This window comes from Lepidochelys olivacea (assembly GCF_965140295.1).
Source record: "Lepidochelys olivacea isolate rLepOli2 genome assembly, chromosome: 9".
NCBI classification, from domain to species: domain Eukaryota; kingdom Metazoa; phylum Chordata; order Testudines; family Cheloniidae; genus Lepidochelys; species Lepidochelys olivacea.
The window spans coordinates 7,570,409-7,594,427 of record NC_140419.1 but is presented as its reverse complement, the minus strand read 5'-3'; the positions used below and the strand labels follow the sequence as shown (position 1 = coordinate 7,594,427).

General features: G+C 45.6%; 1 protein-coding gene across 1 annotated transcript in view; it reads left to right on the top strand.

Moving 5' to 3' along the window:
* Nucleotides 1-11,005: 11,005 nt before the first annotated feature.
* LOC311525771 (uncharacterized protein) overlaps nucleotides 11,006-24,019 on the top strand; it is a gene marked incomplete at its 5' end in the record, with an annotated part of 50,516 nt that continues 37,502 nt past the window's right edge. Inside the window, 5 exons of the mRNA XM_084638111.1 lie at nucleotides 11,006-11,176; nucleotides 12,690-12,852; nucleotides 13,617-13,766; nucleotides 16,548-16,708; nucleotides 22,063-22,239. Of these exons, the coding sequence (XP_084494237.1) occupies nucleotides 11,006-11,176; nucleotides 12,690-12,852; nucleotides 13,617-13,766; nucleotides 16,548-16,708; nucleotides 22,063-22,239 (822 nt within the window). The remainder of the gene's footprint in view (nucleotides 11,177-12,689; nucleotides 12,853-13,616; nucleotides 13,767-16,547; nucleotides 16,709-22,062; nucleotides 22,240-24,019) is intronic.

Here is a 24,019-nt window from a genome sequence, read left to right as displayed (position 1 = left end):
AGTGCATCACAGATCGGGAGAAGAATCATTCATCAAGATTGCTTGACCCCATAACTCTCCTCCTTGCATCTCTTATTCTTTTTCTGGTGTCAGCATCACACATTATCGCAAGCTGTTAGATCCTGGGCAATGCAGCTGAACAGTGCAGCTGTTTCATCATTGTCTTGTGCTCAAAAAGTCTTTGAAAATTTCTTCCAGATGTGCTACAAATTAAAAAATTACAGCAAAGAAATTTAGTGTCTGACTTTACTTCTCACTGACCTGAAAACTGACTAGTGGGAGGAAGAATTTTAAGAGGTAGATGCTGTCATTTATTATAATATTGAAGTGACAGGGTTTTAATCTAATAAATCCTGTAATTCATGTATGTGAACTGTGAATTGAGGTGTTGAGTCTGTAAAGATCTGTGTACTTGTAACCCTTCCTTCTGCTCGTCAGAGTTGGCAGCAACAAGGGCCGGGTTCAGTATCTAGCGGTTCCGTTTCAATAACACAATGCAAAACTCGCTCGAGCCCCCACCCAGTGACCTGGGACAATTACATACCACCCTCCTGGGCGCCTCTAAGAGGCAATACTTCCCCTCTCGCAAGCACAGAGTCTGAGTGTAGCAAAAGCCTTTTAATAAAGGAGGGAAACAATGCGGCATTATGTTGGGGAAACACCACAAACAAGATTCATAACACCAACCATGAGCAAAAGACTCGCCCCCAGGTAAGTTTGGCAGTGTCCTTTTCCCCTCAGGGTCTTAAGTCCAGCAATCCAATAGTCATCCCCCCAGTTTCTGTCGTTGGTCAGTGCAGCCCCTGCATAGAGTTCAGAAGTTCATCTGCAGAGTTTACGTCCCAGCCTGGGTGGAAGTGGAGGGAGGTACGGGGGGCATCTTACATGCTCCGCTGCTCGGGTCGACAGCCAAATGCCAGGCCTCTCCACGGGTTCTGCTGCAGTCTTCCCCACCAGCTGCGCCTCTCCGTCAGCTGCCCCGCTATCCGCTCCACTCCGCTCTCTGCGCCTCTCCACCAGCCACCCAGCTGTCCGCTCCGCTCTCTGCTCGCTGTCCTGCTGTCTGCTCCTCTCCGCCAGCCGTCCAGCTATCTGCTCCGCTCTCCACGCTAGCCGTCCGCTCACCAACTTGTCTTCAGCCCCCCCCCCCCCCCTTAACACAGCTCTTCTTCAAGGGACCTGGGCCCTGCTGCCGGGAACAGGGGCAGAGCAAGCCAGGGCCCCCCTCCACTTCCAGCATGCTTGGCCCCTGTCCCCAGCAGCCAAGCCCAGACAGGGAGCGAGCCCTGCCCGACTGCCAGGGAGACCAGCCAAACGAGCAGGGGAAACACACAGGAAAAGGACTGAGCCCCCCCTTTTCCCCACTCCACAGGTAACATGGGGTGGGGAGAACAGGGAGGGTTGGATAGGGGGTGGGGGAGCCCCAGGGGGTCGGTCAGGGGGTGGGGAGCAGGGGAGATTGGATAGGGGACAGGCGTCCCAGGGGGATGGTCAGGGGGCAGAGAGCAGGGGTGTTTGGATAGGATGCAGGAGTCCCGGGGGCAGTCGGGGTGGGGAGCGGGGGGTGGGGGTTGGATGGGGGTGGGAGTTCCGGGGGGATGGAATGGGGGCGGGGGCCAGGCCGTGCCTTGCTGTTTTGGGAGGCATAGCCTCCCCCAGCCTTCCCTACCTGGCCCTCCATATAATTTCTGTACCCGATGTGGCCCTAGGGCCAAAAAGTTTGCCCACCCCTAGTTTAGGCACAGACAAGGTGGTTTAAAAAGCAGTGAAATGCTGACAATAAGTCAGGTTCTCATCTCCTTGATTGTCTCTCTTTTGATTGTGAAGTTTCTGAAGTTGCGACAGGCACAGGAAGACGACTTCCTCCTGGACCAATTCCCTGCCCAGTCGTTGGAAACTGCGCACAGATGAATTTTCAGTTTCATCGTGATCGTCTCATGAAGGTATTCATTCTTAGACACTGGTTGGTTGATGGTCTAATGGGCTAATTAAGTGACATGTATTGGTAGCAGGAAGTAGATTTACATGCTCTGGAAAGTTGTGGTCAAAGTATTGCAAATGTGAAAATCAACCTGATAGCTAAACTCTGTCGCCTTTTAATGTGGGATGTGTCAAATTCATGAGAACGCTGATGTTTATAAAAATTAAACAAGTGGGGCCAGTATTTCTGACTAGTGAAGAAGGAAAAGGAATACATTTTTAAAGAGGGACTTTCAACAATATGAAACTTTCCGACACGTTGGTTTTTAACCCTTTAGAGCACGGACATTTTTCTAGCCTGCTCACCAAAGGATTAGCACTATGTGTTGTGCGTCTGTCTGTATTACTGAAAAGGTTAGAAATTAACAGATCTCTTCAGTTCTCACTCATTTTTTTCAGGGCTTGCTGTTTCTCAGTCCGTCCTTGCCCCTTTCTGCTCAATCCTGCAGTGAATTCATAGTGCTCAGTAGGTGATCTCAGCAACTGGGGCAATGTACGGATTCCTATCATCTCACTGCAGGATCAGGCAGAAGGAGGAGGCACATTGTGAGGGATAATGATCTTATTGAAGTACCGATATCCAAAATTATTGTAAAGCGAGAAATAGAAAATGCCTGGCTGAGTCAGCTGCGTCTAGTTAATGTGGGGATGGGTGCCTTAGAAATGTTATTCCCAACTGATAGCTTCTTGCATAATATTTTCTTCTCCAAAAGTGAATGTGGGTCCATGCTCCATTTGCAAGACTGGTTGGAATCCCTCTGGTAAGTCTTTGATCAGGACTCATGAACCAGGAGCAGAGCAGTGAATATCTGCCCCTGTATGGGACACTGCTAGCTTCTAGTGCCTCCAACCATCGTTCTTTTCTAACCTTTGATGATGTCAGGAATCAGTGAATACCATTGACATGCTACTGGGGTGCCGGTGGGTCCCAGAAGGTGGATTCCATCATCGTCAAAGATTAGAAAGGAGAGAACGGTGACTTACCTGTACAGTGATTGTGTCCATATACATTCCACTGCAGGTGTCTGTGTGCGCAGAACTCTTGAGTTGGAAACTTTTGTGAGGGGAGTGCATAAAAGGGGTGCCCACCACCTCTCTCTCAGTTCCTTCTCACTGCCCATGGCGAGAGTTGTAGGTCCCTGTAGCATTTGCATCAGTTAGCCAGTATTTTATAGTTTTACTGGGTATAGTTAGTAGTATTTAGTACTTAGTTATAGTTTACCAGTTTCCTGGAGGATTTTGGTATGAAAAAATCCCCAGGTTTTGAGCAGTGTGCCACAGGCAGGGCTGTTATCCCTGTCACAGGGAGGCAGAAGAGCTCCTTGATTTGTGTTGGTGAGGGCCAGGTGAGGGATAAATGCTCTATTTGTACCACATGAGGAAGGGAACTCAAAATCAACCAGGAGTCCCCTCCAGTTGTTTCACAAGCCTGGTGACAAGCTTCACACTTTTAACCTTCACTGCCAGCCTCGCCGAAGTGCTCTGGGCTTTCTGACGTTTACGAGAGCACAGAGTCTCTGGCTTCTCTGTGATGATGATGGAATCCTGCTGCCTTGAGTCAGCTGCACACCATGGCAGCACAAAGATGTTCACGGAATCCTGCAAGCCCTGATGGCCCAGGCACGGTCTGGCCCGATTCTATTAGAAAGGGATGGTTTATTTAAGGCACTAGGGATTATCAGAGTTCCAGTGTGCCAGCCTATTACTTGCTGGTGAACATAATTTTCACTAGGTAACATGGTCCTTAGTATGTGGCTCTGTTAGGAGAATAAGGAGTTACAGATTGTATTCTAATTCATTCCAAGGGTGAAAGAAATTATTACAGGTTATTGGAAGTAGGCCCCTTGGATAAGAAATGGGATTTTATACTCTTCTAGTCATTTATTACTTTGACCCTCGCGTATAGTTTTTGCAACTGTTTAGGTCCAAAGTGAAGTTTGGGTGGGTGGTGGAAGGTCAGGTGGGCTCGGAACGAACGATGAAAGATTGTGTCACTATGGGAAACAGGCTGAATTGCTTCACTGCTCATTGTGAGACAGTCTAACATTTTGGGGGGAGGAGGGAGGGTAAAAGGTATAAAGATGTTGTCAAGGAAGTGATATTTGGCCAGGATTTTGGCCCTGCTCCACTCCCGTTACACTCCTTTAGCGGAGCAAACAGGATGGAAAATGGGCTTAAGCAATCACTGGGGATTCTCCTTGCATAGAAAATTCTCTGGGCATCATGAATGTGACAGAACAGAGAGAGCAGTCTTGTGGGAGGAGAAAGGGTGGCCAGAGTACATTGGGGTCCAGTGATCCTGGGCTAACAGAATGGCCCCTAATGATAAAATTCGCTGGCTGGAATAAATTAAAGCATCTCTGATGCTGTGGAGAGTGAGAAGGATCACCACAAAATCATTCCTAACAGTGAATATAATGAGTAGACACATCTCTGTTCTTGGGGACAACTCAGGAAACAACAACAAATCTGATAGTGAGGTGAAATGTTCCTGCTGGTATCCTGATCCCATAGATGAGAGGGGAATATCACCCCCCATTACAGACCCCCTGAGAGATCGTCATCAGTGAGAAAAGGAAACTCATCACCTATTGGGTTGGTGGGTTTTTTCCTCACCTCCCCACCTGTGCTTTTCTGGCATTGATCCAGTCTACAGCTGGCAAAAATTCATGGGAACATCTTCACCTTGTGGTTTGGAGGGATCCCTGTGATCACACTGAATGGATTCCAAGCAGTGAAAGACGGCTTGACCATCCACCCTGAAGATGTTTCTGGGAGGGCAATGACTCCTTTCTTCAAAGCTCTGTCAAATGGAGAGGCTGAGATTTGTTTTCCATAGAAATTAAATGAAAATGTTGAATATCTGCTTGAGGTGGCCATTCCTCTATTTTGTAGCCATTGTCTCTGGTACAGTAATGGCAGATCTTAACTGTTCAGTGCTACCGTAAGTGAGCAGCCAGATTGATAGGGGAAAAAGGGGGAAAACAGCCATTTAAAGAGAACAAAAGAATAAAAATGCCAGAGAAATAAAACTGACTGATCAGAAACTTGTTTGAAGCATTCGCTGGGCCAGATTCAGAGGTGACACACAGGCAGCAGTGCCTGATGTCTCTAATAAGTGGCGGGACCGCAGGTGCTGGAACCTGTCTGCATCCTAGATGCACTCCCTCCTGCTCCAGCCTGAAGAGACTTTCAAGGTGAAAACCTGCCCATTGGTGAGGAGAGGGCGGGGGCTCAGAGGCAAAGCTTTGAGAGGGGATGAAAGAGTTCGGGGCAGGGGGGTGGGGAAATGAGAAGACAAAATTGTTCCCTGCCTCTGCCCCTGCCCTCCCCCTATCATGAAACCCTGGGACACATTATAGTAAAGGGCTTGGTAAGAGAAAACAGTATCTCTGTGACTCCTTTCCCCTCAGGTCCCTGGCCTCTTTTGTCTCTCTTTCCCCACCAGTCTGGCTGTGACCTTTTTATCTGCCCTTAGTATTGTCCCTCCGGTCACCATTCCCTCTACTTACGCACATTTTCACACCACACAGCTATCATCTATCTCCCCCTCCAACCTGGTCCCTGCCAGCCTAGGAAGCCGCCCCCCTCCCCAGCATCTTAACTCCCTCCAATCCAAACCAGTCCCATTCAGAATCTCTCTTGCACTCAACACCCGTAGGCTTTGCGCTCCCACGTCTCCCCTTCCCCCACTGGGAAACACCCCCTTAGCTCTTGAAAGCTCTACCCCTCTCTTCTTTTGTAACCCTAAGCTCAGAGCGCCTCCCTCCCTCTCTTCTCTGTAGGCTTTGAATCCATCCTTCTCTTCCACTGAAGACTCTGAAGACCCCATACACACTGGAACTTCCCAGACTCAGCATTCGCCGCCTGGCCCCCTGCCCCCTTGCGGGTACCACACAGGGGAGTAGCTCCCCTAGCACTCCATGGCTGGATTTGTGGGAGGGGGGGTGAGAGAGCTGGACTGGGATGGGCTATCCCCTGGCCAACCCCAGAGCTCAGCACTTGGACCCAGTGGTCCAACCCCCGATTTGGGATAACAGTCTTCTGCTACTGCAAGCTTAATGTAGTTAGTCCTGTAATTCAAGTGGTAGCCATGTGTGCGGCAATGCTGAAGGTTCAGGGTTCAAACCCTACATGCCTGGAGGGTTATTACAGATGAACATGGGAAAAGTGTAAAAAACAAAATTTTACTTTTAAAAAAAAATCACTTAGGAGGAAAGTACATGAAAAAACTTACATTAAAAGAATGTTGTTTAGGTTGCAAAGTCAAGCACGCAAAAGTTAGGATTTATTGTTCTCTGTGCTATCTAATTTGGCCTCCTTGTGCGTATGCAGTGGGATAGCCTTTAATAACATGATGACACATTATTTTTTCCACAGGACCCTTCCTCATTCAGGGCAACTGTCAATCCGGCCTTTCCTAACTTGCTCGCTTGACTCTGCCACTGAAATAATTCCTAGACTGACAGACTCATAGATTTTAAGGACAAAATGGACCATTTGATCATGTAATATGACCTCCTCTATATCACAGGCCATCAAATTTCACCCAGTTACTCCTGCATTGAGCCCAATAACTTGTGTTTGACTGAAGCATTAACATAATTGACATATTAATGTCATACATAATTAACATAATTAATTGATTATTTAACATAATTGAAGGCCACTTATCGTTAGTAACTGGAGTTCCTTGAGATGCGTTGTTTACATGTGTTCCATGACCCACCTTGCTTTTTACGGCTACTGTCAAAGCCAATAGCCTGGATTTGATAGTGGCACAGAAGCTGAGGGTTCGTTGGTCACTCTGCTCCTTTATACCCTTGAGTTGGAGGGGCTCAAGGTCATCAAAGAAGCACGCTTCTGGGTAAAATGTTTGGCTCTCGAGCACACGGGGCAAGTGCACACCGGAAGTGGAACGCATATAGAGTATGTCTACACAGAGGTATAAAAACCCATGGCTGATCTGGATCAGCTAACGGGCACACAGGGCTTAGGCTCTGGAGCTGAAAAATTGCTGTGTAGATGTTTCTGCAAGAGTAAAGGGTCCCAGAGCTTGGGTTCCAGCCCGAATGCACATGGCTACACAACGATTTTTAGCCCTGGACTCTTGAGTGCTGTGAGCCCGAGTCAGCTGACCTGGGCCAGCCGCAGGTGTGCTGTGGATCTTTTATCCCCGGCTGGATATACCCATAAACGATACATCTTGAAGAACTCCACTTACTAAAGGTAAGTAGTTTTCCTTTTAGTCAGTTCAAGTGAGTTCAGTGCAGTTCCCAATCTAACTCATTAATAGTGAAGGGCTTAGAGGAAATTCACAGGGTGTTACACAACTCAACTAGATAATCAGCTGTGGTGATCTCCCTTTATACAGTACACATGCAGGAGGCAGTTCAATGACATTCAAATGAATACAGCGGAGTTTGTATCCAGTTGCAGTAATGAAATGTTGGATAAATACTGTGCAAAACATTGTTGTCAAGGTTTAATTTTGGAATGTAAACGCCTCTGTATTGACTTGAACTTCACTGAGCTGGAGTTCAATTAAGTTTATAAAAGTTTGACCAAGTTCACACTGTAACACACAGGGTTTACCAGATTCACTAACAAGAAGCTCTCAGCTGTGCTCTTCCTTACCCTATCCTCAGCTCAGTGGCTTCCCCTGCAGAAGTCTTAGTTTGAAATTCCAAAAAGCAGCTCCATAGCAACCCTCCAGAGGATACAGAATGGATGAAGAATCCAATGCACCGCTACAGACTAGGGACCGAATGGCTAGGCAGCAGTTCTGCGGAAAAGGACCTAGGGGTGACAGTGGACGAGAAGCTGGATATGAGTCAGCAGTGTGCCCTTGTTGCCAAGAAGGCCAATGGCATTTTGGGATGTATAAGTAGGGGCATAGCGAGCAGATCGAGGGACGTGATCGTTCCCCTCTATTCGACATTGGTGAGGCCTCATCTGGAGTACTGTGTCCAGTTTTGGGCCCCACACTACAAGAAGGATGTGGATAAATTGGAGAGAGTCCAGCGAAGGGCAACAAACATGATTAGGGGTCTAGAACACATGAGTTATGAGGAGAGGCTGAGGGAGCTGGGATTGTTTAGCCTGCAGAAGAGAAGAATGAGGGGGGATTTGATAGCTGCTTTCAACTACCTGAAAGGGGGTTCCAAAGAGGATGGCTCTAGACTGTTCTCAATGGTAGCAGATGACAGAACGAGGAGTAATGGTCTCAAGTTGCAGTGGGGGAGGTTTAGATTGGATATTAGGAAAAACTTTTTCACTAAGAGAGTGGTGAAACACTGGAATGCGTTACCTAGGGAGGTGGTAGAATTTCCTTCCTTAGAGGTTTTTAAGGTCAGGCTTGACAAAGCCCTGGCTGGGATGATTTAACTGGGAATTGGTCCTGCTTTGAGCAGGGGGTTGGACTAGATGACCTTCAGGGGTCCCTTCCAACCCCGATATTCTATGATTCTATGATTCAAATGTGAAGATAAAGGAAAAGCTAGAGAAGCAAAGTCCCTGGGTTGATAAATCCAGCTCAGAGGTCCTGGTAAGCTACGGAACTAGAGTTTTAAAATGATAAAACATTTTCCTCATTTTTGAGGTGTTGGTCTATGGCTCAGCTTCACCAGGATACACCAGCTGCTTTGGACCACTTTTGTGATGCAAAGAAGCCATAGCTCCATTTGAATGGTCTGGTTAACGTGGGTTTACAGCTCCTGGCATCCCTGGAGCAGCTGGAGCATACTAGTGAATTTTCTTTACCCAAATTGAAGTTGTTCTATGCAAACGATAAAAACTCAGATTTTAATTTAATTCTTTCCCAGATCCTAGGGCCTCCAGGGGAATACAATAAAAATCATACAAACATGCAGTGGCCAAGAACTTGTGTTTTGCAGAGCCTAAAGGAATTCCATTTTTTTTAAACTAAACTGAGAGCCAACGATTCTGCTTCGAGTCATAGATTCATAGCTATTTAGGTCAGAAGGGACCATTCTGATCATCTAGTCTGACCTCCTGCACAACGCAGGCCACAGAATTTCACCCACCCACTCCTGCAAAAAACCTCACACCTATATCTGTGCTATTGAAGTCCTCAAATCGTAGTTTAAAGACTTCAAGGAGCAGCGAATCCTCCAGCAAGTGACCCGTGCCCCATGCTACAGAGGAAGGTGAAAAACCTCCAGGGCCTCTTCCAATCTGCCCTGGAGGGAAAATTCCTTCCCGACCCCAAATATGGCGATCAGCTAAACCCTGAGCATATGGGCAAGATTCATCAGCCAGATACCACAGAGTCATGTCCATGTGGCTGCTCCGGAATAGGCTGGATCAGAGATTCTTGTCAGCAGTTTACGCAGAGCCACACTTGCATCCCAGACACCTTGTGCCATGGGGTGAGGGCATGTAGGGAAGGGGAGACCCGTCACTGATCCAATTGCTGCTTGAGATGGAGCATCGAGATGTCTGTAAGCTGAGCCATGCAGTTTGCTACACCTCGCTTTCTTTATACCTTTTTAGTTTGAGTTATTTCTTTTTCTTTTTTTTTTTTAATTACCACAAGTTTGTGCTTTGAGGGGTTCCCTACTGTTTGGCCCTTTGTTGTTTTTTTTCCCCTCTGGGCCTCTTGCATGGCCTCGAGTGCAGGTTATGCCCAAGACTTGGGCCTTCAAACTCTGTCAGACCTGCCACAGGTCCTTTCCCCACAGTGACGGACATTCCAGCTGCCTTCATGGCTTGGGAGAAACCCACATTCCCTCTCAATTTAAAATTTGCTTTGGATTTAAAAAAAAGGGTTTTTAAGATCTGAGGGAGGACGGACTTAAACTCCTCTGTATAGAGCACCCTCTCAGACTCACCAAACATTTATTTAGTAGAGGATCACTAGGCAACACTTTAATACCAAACTTTATTCAAAAAGAAAAATGACTAGTTAAGCAAAGAGGCATGCAATTACCACTTCCACCACACTCCAATTATACAATACTTACACTCAAACAGGAACTCATGTATCAATGGCTGATCAGTCCACTGACCACAGAGTGCAGTACAACCTTAAAATCCTGGAACATAACGGTCCCCTTTTGATATTAATTGGAGCTCTCCCCAATTTAACAAAATGGCTCCTTTGATAATCCATTATAACACTAATTAACAATAAACTGCCCCTTGCCATAATTTTATTCTGCTATCTCCTCATTGGCTCTTTCCATTACACATTATTTAAATTAACATCTCCACCATTGTCCTTCCTATGCTATCAATACAGATAGCATTTAATGAAACATTGAAATCACTCACTGAAAACCTTGCTTAAACAGTTACAACCAAAACATAACAGTAGCATAACCCTGGGTCATGTTCTTTCTAACTTCTATTTTCTGTCATACCAAAGCCTAATTTCTACTTAATATATTTGGTAGGCTACAAGTGGTGGCAGGTCTGCACCCCCATATACTCTTGTATTGGGGAACGAGGGTGTCTGAGGCGCAGGAGCGGACTTATGGACAGAGCTGACAAAATCTCAAATCAAGAGGGCATGGGCATGCAGATATCCTGACGTGGAGAACCCATAGGGGGACACGTCTTGAAGAACTCAGGTTACTGTACAAGATAAGTAACCTTTCCTTTCTGAGAGAGTTCTCAATTTGTGTGAAAACTTTCCCAAGGGCTTTCTCCCAGCCCTTCATCAAATTATATAATTAATGTTGAAACTGGTTTTTACCTTTACACAAAACATTTATACAGCAGAGGGCAGACCAGTCTCACTGTGAGCTTAGAGTTTATGGTCTGGTGGGTAAGGTTTGGCTAGCAGAAAGATTGGCTTACAGTACAAAGGTCTTATTAAATACACATGAAACTTGCAATTCACCACTCTGATGATAGGTATAAAAGCAGGGAATCACAGGGAGAAGGAGAGAGGTAGATAGAAGGGGATTAAAGCCTATTTAGGGAGAGCTGGAACCTCAAAAAAGACAGGGAGAGTTCAGACCTGACCACAAAGTGGACAGACAGACAGAGCAGCAGGGTGATGTTGGGGATAAGTGAGTTTTTAGTAACTCTGGTCATCTCTCTCTTTGTTGTGCAATTTCTGAAACTGAAGTGGGCATGTAGCAGGCTTCCTCCTGGACCAACTCCCCTCCCGCTCATCGGCACCATGTGGCAGATGGATTTCAAACGCCAGCATGAGACTCTCATTAAGGTATTGTGAGTGTGTGTCCAAATATAACCAAGTAAATGATAAAATTAGCAAAAGGCGGCACATAAGGCACTTCTGCATGCTAAATAACATTTCATCTGGCTTGTGCATGGGATAGTAAACGATGGCCATAAATTCCATTACCTGTTAGTGATGAAAGTGTGAATTTAATGACATCTGCTGAGCAGAAGATTGAATGAGAACGAAGTATTCCTGACTCAGCAAAAAGAATTGACTTAAAGGGGGGGGTCCCCAAACCCTGGTAGGTCATGAGTGGGCTCCTAAATGTATATGTAACTACCTAGATAAAGTGAGATGATATTTCGAGGTGCTGAGCTCCCCCAAGTCCCACTGACGTCAATGGGAGCTGCAGGTGTTAAATACGGATTTATTGAGGCACTTAGACAATTTCAGCCTCAATCTATTCAACTGTCGCCTGGTTTCCTTCAGTATTTCTTGCTACATTTGCTCATATCCAAAGTATTTGTTTCTGGGATGGCTACGCTCCTTCCCAGCTCAATTCTTCGCTGAAGCCTTAATGCTCAGTAGGTGGCATTGCATTCACTTCTACGGTAAGAACCTGGAACACACCCAATTTCATCAGGCAGAAGGAAGGAGCATTGCGAGACAGAAAGATCTTTTTCAAACACCAACAACAGAAATTATTGCAAAGAGAGAGGCAGCAAATGACCAGCTGCCTTAGGCAGAAATTTGCCCTTTATACAAGTTCTGGAGTGAATGTCCCTTTATAACATGCCAAGAGATCTGGTTGTTTTAAAGGATTCGGAAAACAGGGGCAGGTGAGAGGAATGACTAGATGACCTCCTGAGGTCTCTTCCAACCCTAATCTTCTAGGATTCTGATGGGGAAATAAATTAATGGGGATGTTTCTGGGCACTGGGCTGTTTGTAATTTGCTGTTAGCTCTAAAGGAGAAAATGATATGCTTATTAGTGAGTTCAGAGGTAGGTCACTGCAAGGGGTACTTAGGAAGACTGAGATGCATGAGATTGCCCAGAATTATCGCATATAACTAACCCTGATAAACTGTGACTCCAAGGAACAATAATAAATCTCCCAAGCATGTCAGTTACCACCTTTATTCGGTGTGTTTTATATGCAATGTTTACACACAAGGTATTAGAAGAGACACCACAGAATTGTCCCCTTAATTGGAAGGCACAAGCCATTCTACTCCTGGGGACGTCTGTCCATCATGAGGTGAAACTCACCTGTAGGTAATTCTAATCCCATTCCGTACAAGACATTTAAATAGCATCCCCATGACACAGCTGCTGAGACATCCTGTTGGATGAGAGAGTATGGTCTTATCTCAGTCAGCTATGAGGCTTTTCTGACTTTAGCTCGTCTTTCGCCATGGTTCGGGGTTTCACTACAAATGTTTCTACAGCACCCCCTCCCACCCCCAAGAGAGCGTCCTGGAGTAAGCTGGGCGGTTGATTCATTGTGTACAGTTTTTCTGACTTGTGGTTTTCTGGCACTGATGATGTCTCTAGTTGGCACAGATTTATGGCAACATCTTCACCTTGTGGATGGGACATATTCCTATCATCATACTGAATGGATTCCCAACTGTGAAGGATGGCCTGACTGTCCGCTCTGAAGACGTCTCTGGCCGGCCAACAACCCCTTTCTTTCGGAAAACGGCCGGAGGAAAGGGTAACATTTTCTTTCCTTATTAACTATACAGAAAAAGTAAGTTCACATGATCCTTTAAGTGTGGCTGCTCCCTGCTTCCATAGTCATCTCCCCATGGGAATGCTGCTGCAAACAGTTAAAATCACTACAAAAGTGACTTTTCTGATACTAATCAATGAGGCAAACAGCCACTGAATAGAACGGAGGAGCAAAATCCTGACTAATAAGTTTGTTTGAAGCATCAGCCAGGAATGTGAACATCAGCTGGCATTACTCCCATTGTACATATGCTTTACACAGTACTAGTTTTGTCATAGTCATCTAATGTGATGGCTTTTTAACCTGGGCAGGATCTTCTCACCTGCTGGGCTTCAGGTCAGATCCCTGCACTGTCATTCAAACACAACCATTCTTGCCCTTTTAGTCATGCCTTGCACTGCAGCAAATCTCACCCAACGAAATTCCCCTCCTCTCTAGAATTCCTGGTGTGGGTTCCCAGCTGTAGAATTACATGGTTTTGTATTACAAATGATTTACGAAAACTGCATCCTGAGTTTTTGAAGCCCCACTTTCTATTTCTCTTATAAGAGCAACAAAACCCTCGACATCAAGTACTTTTCTGAAGTTGTCACAAGCCTTATCACATCTGTGGCCAGATAAAGGAGTTCAGCTAGGAGTCACATTCTTCTGCATTTACCTCTCCTGTTAGAAAATTTATTTTAGATTTAACTGTTACTATGTGAAGGATTTTGCTTTATATAAACAACAATTCTCAATGGCCTCAGGTATTATTTTCACAAGTGGTCACACCTGGAAGCAGCAGAGACGCTTTGGGCTGATGACCCTACGGAACCTGGGGCTGGGCAAGAAAGGCCTGGAGCACCGAATCCAAGAGGAGGCCCGTCACCTGGTGGAGTACTTTATGAATGAGAGAGGTACATCATTGCCAGCATAGCTGGGCCTTTTCACTTCCAGACGCGTGTCTCTGTCATGCCAGCAAGAGGAGAGAATTCCAGGCCACAGATGGCTAGATATGGGCGGAGTTAATACCAGTGCTTTATGTTAAGATAAATCTGAACACACATAAGTGAGGCTCTAAAGTAGCCAGGAACTAGAGCCCTGCAGCGGGACTGGGATCCCACCAGACCTGCAGGACCTGCTGCCACAATAGCGGGAGTGGGTGGGAGTGAGTATTGCAGGGCAGGAGCAGAATTAAACGTCGTCTTGCGCAGGGCTCTACCAGGAACCAATCCATGAATAACTTCACAGGTCATAACTAACACTTTGAATTTTAGCTGAAACTAAGCTGGAGTCCAGTACTAGCTATGGAGCATATGTGGGACGTGCTCCTTGTAAGACCCACTGCTAAGGAAGTGGTTCAGCACCAGCTGATATTTCTGGAGCCTTCAATTATAGCCCTATTCATAGGTTCATATATTCCGGTGCCAGAAGGGACCATTATGATCTTCTAGTCGGACCTTCTGTATAAAATAAGACACTGAACTTTCCCAAAATAATTTTATTTGAACTAGAGCAGAGCTTTTAAGCTTTTAAAAAAAATCCAATCTTGATTTAAAAATTGCCATGGTGGAGAATCAACCCTGAACCGTGGTAAATTGTTCCAGTGGTTAATTACCCTCGCTGTTTTAAAAAAAAAAAAAAAAAAAACCCTCTTATTTCCCGTCTGAATTTGTCTAGCTTCAACTTCCAACTGTTGGATCTTGTTATACCTTTGTCTGCTAGTTTGAAGAGCCTGTTATTACATCTTTGTTCCTCATCTAGGTACTTACAGATTGTAACCAAGTCACCCCTTAACCTTCTTTGTTAAGATAAACAGATTGAGCTCTTTGAGTCTATCACTACAAGGCAGGTTTTCTAATCCTTGAGTCATTTTTGTGGCTCTTCTCTCAACTCTCTCCAATTTATCAACATCTTTCTTGAATTGTGGCCACGAGAACTGGCCATGGGATTCCAGCAACAGTAGCCCTAGTGCCAAATACAAAGGTAAAACAACCTCTCTGCTCCTACTCAAGGTTCCCCTGTTTATGCATCCCAGGATCACATTAGTCCTTTTGGCCACAGCATTGCACTGGGAGCTCATGTTCAGCTGATTATCCACCACAACCCCTCAATCTTTTTCACAGTCACTGCTTCCCAGGATAGAGCCCCCCATCCTGTAAGTATGGCCTGCATCCTTTGTTCCCAGATGTATATGTTTACGTTTCACTATGTTAAAACGCATATGGTTTGCGTGCACTTCCCTTCCCAAATGATCATGACCTGTCTTCATTATTCACCACTCCCCCAATCTTTGTCATCTACAAACTTCATGAGGAATGGTTTGTTTTTTTTTCTAGTCATGTTAAATAACGTAGGGCCAAGAATCAATGCCAGTTGCACCCCGCTAGAAAAACACACGCTCAGTGACGATTCCCCATTTAGTTACATTTTGAGACCTATCAATTAGCCATTTTTATAGCCGTTTAATGTGTGCTGTGTTAATTTTGTATCGTTCCTGTTTTTTAACCAAACTGTCATGCAATACCAAGTCAAATGGCTTACAGAATTCTAAGTTTATTACATCAACACTAATACCTTTAGCAAACTACACTTGTAATCTCATCAGAAAAAGATATCAAGTTAATTTGACAGGATCTATTTTCCCTAAACCTGTGTTGATTGACATTAATTATATTATTCTCCTTTAATTCTTTATTAATCAAGTCCTGTATTAGCTGCTCCCCTTTCTTGCCTGATATCTATGGGTTCAATGTCAGAGTGACAGACACATAATTGCCTGCCCTTTTAAAATATTGGTACAACGTTAGCATTCTCCCACTCTTGTGAAACTTCCCCAGTTTTCCAAGTGCTATTGAAAATCAACATTAATGGTCCAGTGAGCTCCTCAGCCAGCTCTCTTAGAAGTCTTGGATGCAGATTATCAAGACCTCTGACTTAAAAATGTCTGACTTTCACAGCTGCTACTTAACATTCTCCTGAGTTACTGTTGGAATGGAAAATGTTTCATCATCATATATGACTACATCTTCTCATTTCCCGCCCCCAATACAGAACAAAAATATTAGCTGAATACTTCTGCCTTTTCTGCATTATTATTGACAACCCTACCATTTCCATCGAGCAGTGGATCAATACCATGAAGAGTGCAGTTCAGTAATCCATCCGAGAAGTGATCACGCCCTGGATGAATGCAGGGAGGGCAGACTATGACAGGGCACAGTCACAGGCTCCTTACTAGCTTTACAACAGCTGACAACATAAAAAAGCAGCCTTGACTATTGCTGGACCCGCTCATTCAAACACAGCAGGTGATCCAGCAGGACCTCAAACCTGAGGACTTTTCCAGCAAAAAGTTGGCCAAACCTTTCCTATCGGGCATCATTACCACCAACTGGTCTGGGTTTAGAGGCAGACAGCTGGGGGCTGCCGAAGCACCTTTGAAAATCAGACCACAATTAGTTTGGTGTCTAAATATGGAGTTAGGAACCTACTTATATCAAACTCATTTTGGGCAATGAGTCCATCGAGAGTGCTTGACCCCCCAGTTCCACAGAATCAAACCCATTCAAACTGAGAAAGCCCTGCTGCCTCTCCCCCTCCCTCTTCGGTGGCCTGCGCAGGATTCCTCTCTCAGTAGGGGGAGGGAGGAGCAGTGTTGGAAACGTTAATGTGAATTCTGATCACTATTTTTGCAGGAGATCCCCTGGATCCTTCTTTCCCCATCATCCATTCGGTCTCAAACGTGATTGCGGCTGTGATGTTTGGCCATCGCTTTTCCACTGAGGACAAAAATTTCCACCAGCTGATTGAAAGCAATGATTATTTGGTCAACTTTGGAGGCAGCATCACCGAGATGGTGAGTACGTACAAGCGCTTCTCATTATTTTATCAGTATCCAAAGCAAGCGAGGTTTCTCACCCAACAAAGAAGGAAGTGAGATCTCTACATTGAGGAATTTACTATATATTATACAGTTAGTGAGGGCTGGTGTACAACATGCCGGATTAAAGAAGGTTTCAGGTTTTTGGAGTAAATGGAATCTTAGGCTTTGTCTATGCTGCACTTTTGTTGGTAAAACTTGTGTCGTTCAGGGGCGTGAAACCCCCACGCCCCCGAACGACACAAGTTTTACTGATGAAAAGCGCTGGTGTGGACAGTGCTTTCTTCCACCGACAAAGCGACCGCTTCTCGTTGGGGGAGGGTTTATTGTGTCGGCGGGAGAGCGCTCTCCTGCCGCCAAAGAGCGGCTATGCTGGGCACCTTTTAGTGGCCCGGCTGCAGCAGCACAGCTGTGTCGCTAAAAGGTGCATAGTGTAGACACAGCCTTAGCTGGCTAACTCCAGGTAGCCATCTTTTTATCAAACCGTCAGTGCCCAGCCTCCCCTCCTGGATACCTTGGTACGGGGTCTCTTCAGCACTCACCGTATGCTGCAGTCTGAAGACCTGAAGCACACCCAGATGTTACACCCCGCATGCCTATGACAGTCTCACTGATTTGTCTTAGGCTGAGACGAGGCCTGAAGCTTCAACATGTAGAAAACTACATGAAAATTCATAGAAAAATTCAGACTTGGGCATTGGGCCAGCTTCTAGGGCGTGGGTGCCATTATCTCAGGCTGGATGAAGGGCTTCTGACCTCTAACAGGCAGGCCATGTCAGTGCTCTCGCATGGAGCCAATAGCAGCTGGCCTTGGATTGCCTCCTTCTTGGGAACCTTCTCTCTTCTCCCAGCCTGTCTTCCATCCCAGATGCAAGTTCTCAGCTGGTCATACAGATAGGAATTGGCAGAGAATCACGGTAGCCATTGGCATGGTGGTTCAGGGACAAATTGGTGCAAAGCCGAGAGCAGCTCCGTCTGGAGATGCTGACTGGCAGTGAGATGCTGTTGGCTCATAGGCAAAGGTGGGCTCCTCCTTGTGTTTATCAAGAAAGCAGAAACCAAAATTCAACTTCCTCTTTGAGGCGGCCTCTGCATATTCCCATTGGTGCAGAAGTCCCCAAACTGTGGGGTGTGCCCCCGTAGGGGGGAATGGAGGAATATTAGGGGGCACCGCTGGGGCCCAGGCCAGCTCCCACGGGGGGTGGGGTAGGAGCACCACCGTGCTCCACTCCTGGCCCCAACCCCGGGTGTTGGCTTCACTCCCAGCCCTGCGCCCAGCTGTGGCCCATCCCCCCTCCTGGAACCGCATCCCTGCTCCTGGCCCCGGCTCTAGGGAGGGGGGGGCGCAGACAAGGGTAAGGGGGGACGTGAGGTATCGCTGCATTAGTGGGATGAAGCTGCCTGTGGCTTCCAGTCTCTTTTAGGGTACATCTGTAATGCCTGCTTCTTTCGGCATCATGTAGGGTGTGTGACGGGTTGGGTCACAGAAACCCCCTTGGGACTGACACCTGATGTGCTGAGACTACCCATGAGCCCATTTTCCCTGGCAGCTTGGGACGTCAGAGCCCTGCCTTGTTGAGCCAGACACGCCAGCCTGCTACAAACACAGACCCAGGTCTGACCCACATCCCCCAAAGCTATAGGCTTTAACTGAAAACCACTTAGCAGGTACTCCTGTCTCCAGCACCCAGATACCCAGTTCCCAATGGGGTTCAAACCCCAAATAAATCCGTTTTACTCTGTATAAAGTTTATGCAAGGTAAACTCATAAATTGTCCGCCCTCTATAAGACTGATAGAGAGATATGCACAGCTGTTTGCTCCCCAGGTGTGAATTACTTACTCTGGGTCAATTAATAAGCAAAAGTGATTTCCTTAAGTATAAAAAGTAGGATTTAAGTGGTTACAAGTAATAACAGACAGAACAAAGTAAGTTGCCAAGCAAAATAAAATAAAACACGCAAGTCTAAGCCTAATACAGTAGGAAACTGAATACAGATGAAATCTCACCCACAGAAATGTTCCAATAAGCTTTCGCAGACTGGACTCCTTCCTAGTCTGGGTCCAGCAATCACTCACACCCCCGTAGTTACTGTCCTTTGTTCCAGTTTAGGTGGTATCTAGGGGATTTCTCCTGACTGCCGCCTCCTTTGTTCTGTTCTACCCACTTTTATAGCTTCGGCCCAAGGTGGGAATCTTTTGTCTCTCTCTTTTCTAAACGGAAAAGCACCATATTTAAGATGGATTTCAGTATTAGGTGACATGGTCACATGTCCCTGTAAGACCTCATTCTTCATTACCCACAGGCTGGCCCCCACGTCCACAAGAAGGCTTGCAGATAAATAAACCATCTACAGCCAATTGTCCTAGTCAATGGGTGCCATCAAGATTCTAAACCACCATTAATGGCCCACCCTTTGCATCATTACAGTAGGACCTCAGAGTTATATTTCATATTTCTAGTTTCAGATATAAAAATGATACATTCATACAAATAGGACGAACACACTCAGTAGATTATAAGCTTTGTAACGATACCTTACAAGAGACCTTTTGCATGAAGCATATTCCAGTTACATTATATTCACACTCATTAGCATATTTTTATAAAATCCTATGGAGTGCAACGTCACAGGGTGCATACGAGCATAGCCCCCCTTGCATGGGTAAGAATAGCAGTGTCTCTGGTGAAGGCCCAGTTTAGGGCAGCAGAGTAAAGACACACCTGAAAAGCGTGGGTCTGTATGCAGCGCCCAAGCCTTGCCTCCCCATGTACACTGCTGTTTTTAGCAGTGTGGTGTCCCACTGCCTCCCTGCAGCTGGAGCCTTTCCCCGCTGCAGGGAAAGACTGGCTATGGGGAAGGACTTGGGCTGCTCCCTGCAGGGAAAGACGCTGGCAGCAAGGTAAGGCTCTTGCAGGGGCGAGCTGCTGAAGTTAGGGAGGCTACTCATTTGGTTTGGAACTGGACAGTCCTCTTTTGGGGTGATCTGTCCCCCATCTGGTACTACGACCAAATTGGACATGGTTTGTCCAGTATCGGATGGGGGATGCCATTTTTAAGAGTGTGCCACTCTGCCCCCTCTGGCATGACCTTGCATGCATGGTGTGTTTGAGGTCACACCCGTGGGGGCTGGGTGCACTTACAGATGGCACTGCCTCCCATACAGGGTAACTCCCAGATGCACTGTGCGTGTGAGGTCATGCCAGCTGGGGTGGGGTCACACCAACGGGGCTGGGCCCACACCATTCCCAGAAGTACCGGAACGTCCAGTATTCTGGGCCTGTGTGAGTGATGACACTGAAGCCCTCCCCCACTCCTTCCCTGATGCCAGAGCCTTTCACCCACACGTCTAGCTACAGCATTGGGTTTCCAAGGTATAAAGAGGGCAGTGATTCCATCCACCCATCCATCCGTTAGTTCGTTCGGAACAGGCAGTGAACCCAGATTGCACTCAGTGGCCTTGGCATGTCCCTCATCAGTTTTTCTTGGCCCCTTTGGGGACTTATTTTTGTTTTTTCTTACTTAGATTGTCAGCTAGTCGATCGCCTTTTCTGGTTTTTTTTTAAAAAAGGGAGTGCAAAGAAAGCCCTGAGGGTTCCCATATGCTGTGGGCATTGCCTAGATCCACCTCAGGTCCAGTAGGCTCAGTCTGACACTGTGATGCTCCAGTACTGATTTAGGAGATCTGCTTGTCAAAGTAGTTCTGTGCCAGTCTTTATCAGTCCTGAAACCTCTTCTTGCTCCTGAAGGAAAAGCAAAAGCAGTTCTTCAACAGAGCAAGATGCACAGTTCCTGGAGAAACTCCTCCCCCTCTGTCTGCAGCCTGGCTGTTGATCCACCCTCAGCAGCCATCTCCCTAGGATGACTAGATTGCCAGTGTGAAAAATTGGGACACCTTTTTTTTTTTTTTTTGGGGGGGGGGGGGGAGGGAATATAGTTGCCTATAAAAGACAAAGCCCCCAATATTGAGACTGTCCTGATATTATCAGGACATCCGGTCGCCTTACATCTTCCTGCCCCTTATAATTGCTCCAGGATGGAGACCCATCACTTTTGACTTCCACCGCGCTTCTGACCATCATAAGTGTAGCAGTCTCCATCACAATTGACTTTTGCCCCTACTTAATGTTACTGGGCTAATTTCCTGTAGGTATCAGATTAGAAGTGGGCCTTCAGAATATGATAGCCCTATGGACTACCTTGGGGAAGGTATCCTGTATGTAAGAGGTGGCATGAAAGAAAGCATGAGGGCTGCTTTGGGAGAAGCCGATAAACCGGTGGTTGAGGCTGGCGTTGCTAGCAGAGGCAGATAACATGATAATAGACAGGAGTGGATCAGTAGGGAGGAGTAAAGTTGAAAAGGGCCTTGAATCCTCCCGTCACTTGTGTGACCACAAGAGGGGGCAGAACCTGTTCCCCGGACTTCAGGAACACGTTCAGTGCCTCTGGAAAGCTTGCTAGAAAAATCAATTCCAAATGGACTGACATGTAAGTGAAGTATAGCAAGCAAAAATGAACAGCGATGCATTGAGGTGCAGAGAAATATCTAATGGGGTGCTGCAAAGAGCAGCGTTCCATCTTGTTCCATGTACTCTTTGTTAAAGATCTAAACAAAAGATTTTAAGTACACATTACCTTTGTAGATTATACAAAGGGGAATGTTGAGAAAGCAAGTAGATAATACAGGGGGCTGGGGGTGGCAAGACTGGTGATATGGGCAAGACTGATAAACTGACATTAAATACAAGGTTTCAGAGTAGCTTATGCTCAAATAAATTTGTTAGTCTCTAAGGTGCCACCAGTCCTCCTTTTCTTTTTATTAAATACAAGCAAATTTGTCAAGGAAAAAATACAATATCTAGTATTTAATCAGAGTCAGAAAGCTGAAAAGCAGAAATGACTGAAAGAACTCGAGGTGCTAACAAACAGCAGGAATTAGTTTCCAGCTGGCAGTAGGATATCGTGGCAGAAATGACTCTCTGGCCCCATAGGGCTTTTTCGGTCAGAGCAGAGGAAGCAGACAGCTGACGCAGAGCCTCTCTTTCTGAATCTGTCTCTGTTTACACTCAAAGGGTTCTCCTCCCTAGACTCTAGGGTTACGTTTTCCAAACGTTATACAATGGAGTTTTAGCCATATGTCCGAGTAATACCAACTGGAGTCCTGAGGCTGAAATCCCCGCACATGATGCTGAAAATGTACCCTGCTGAGTAATTAACTCACTGATCTCACTGGCTAAATTTCACCTGGATATTTTAACATTTTGAGAGACCCACCATGAATTTGTTAAAAGCAACGAATGAAAGCATCTCACTTGTGCCTCTCTCACAGCTGTATGATATTTTCCCCTGGTTCATGAATCATCTCCCAGGCGCTCACCAGAAGGCATTCTATTGCCAAGAGTTTCTCCGGTCTTTTGCAAGGAAGGAGCTCAGAAGCCACCAAGAGAGTGGGTCACCAGACGAACCCCAGGATTTCATTGATTTCTACCTGGCTCAGATAGACAAAGTAAGTGTCTGTGCTGTATATGATGACTATGCTTTTGGGGCTTCACTGCTGTCCTCTGGTATAAACACAACCTCCCCAGGATAAGATGGGAAAGAACCCTCTGAAATGTTTCATATGATTTTACGGTTCTAATCTCCTCCCATTGAAGTCATTACTTTTTTGGAAGTAGGATCAAGTTCTTTGATTTTATAGACAATCTGTGAAGAGTTTATTTTAAAAAAATTCCAAGACCCTAATATTATGTGAATGTAGACTTAGAAATGATGACCCAAACAAATTGCCATGGAGACCTGGGTGATATCAAAGTAATGGGAAAAAAGCAAACAGGTGGTAAGGAGATTTTAAAAGATGGAAGAGAGCAATTACAGTAAGTGTAATTTAAACCCTTAATAATATCATGGAATTAACAGTAAGGAGAAAGATATGCTGCAGTCAGTGCTCAGAGACATCAGTACTGGGAGTAGTAAATAGAATGGGGATTTAAAATATACATCGTACTAGACAAACGTCATTGTTCTTTTTGAATGAATCACAAAACTATTGGATTCAAGGAACACGTTGGATCAAATATTTGATACGATTGAGAAAAGGCCTCATGAACTTTCACTTGAAAATGAAAATGTTGTTGGCTACAACAACACTGCACATGGAAAACAATGCCTAGCAGGGTTGGAAATAGGCCCTATCACATGGAGAAAAAACTGATGGAAAGATCCTAAACAAGTTCACTTTTGCACTGCCTTACAGAAGTGAGCGAATAATTGATATTGTTTGGTTTGGGGGCCAAACCTAAAACTCTGGGGGGGAAAAAAATCCATTTAGGCTGAAAAAGAAATGAAAACCTGAAAACAAAAATTATTTTTGGGTTAAATGAAACATTTTATTCGACACAAAATGGTTTATTTTTCAGTTTTTCATTTTGTTTTGGGATGTTTTGCACCCTTTAAAATTAATATAACTAGTTTTCAGAACAAAAAGTCAAAATATCTAGACCATCCTTCATTTTCTTGTCTTTTTTCCCCCCCTCCCACCCCCCTTTCTTTCTTTGGCTGAAACTTTTCACCAAATTTGACCTGAATTCACAAATAGTTTTGGTGCCCAAAAAGATCCATTTGTCAGCAAAATTACTATCTGGAAAAAAATATTTTTTTGGCCAGATCTACTTTTTTATTATTACCGCAGCACCGAGGAGGCCTCACTATCTACCCCAACTAGGGACCATTTTCTAATCGGTCAGCGTGTCAGGCCTCGAATAGAATGTCTCCCTCTGTGAGGCACTGCCAGTCACATCCAACCATGCCCCCAGTTCCTCTTCCCTGCCTTTTACCACCCAAGAAAGTCAGAGATATAATTCGCTGGTCATAGCACAGATATCCCCCCAGCACTTCACGAAATTCATGAGCTTCCTCTGGATTCAAGTCAAATAGAGGAGACTCTGCATTTGTCTTTTTGAGCCCTATCAAGTTCTGAATTTGAACAATGTTAACTGCAAAATAATTAGACAAATCCTGGCACTGTGAGATTCTGCCAGCAGATGCAAACAACCCAACTAAACCGCCCAGGACTATCTGTCACACAGAACAGTTCAGATGAGCAGGATTTTGCAACTCGTATGCTGGAAGCAAAGAAACTTTTCTTCACCTCTTGCTTGAGTGACAGGGCATGGCGTGTGGAAACGATGAAGGAGCATGGAGGGATGAAATCCTCATTCCTGTTTCTCAGTGTTCTTTTAAAAATACAGGTTTTTTTTGTTTTGTAAAGTTATAGACATTGCACACTG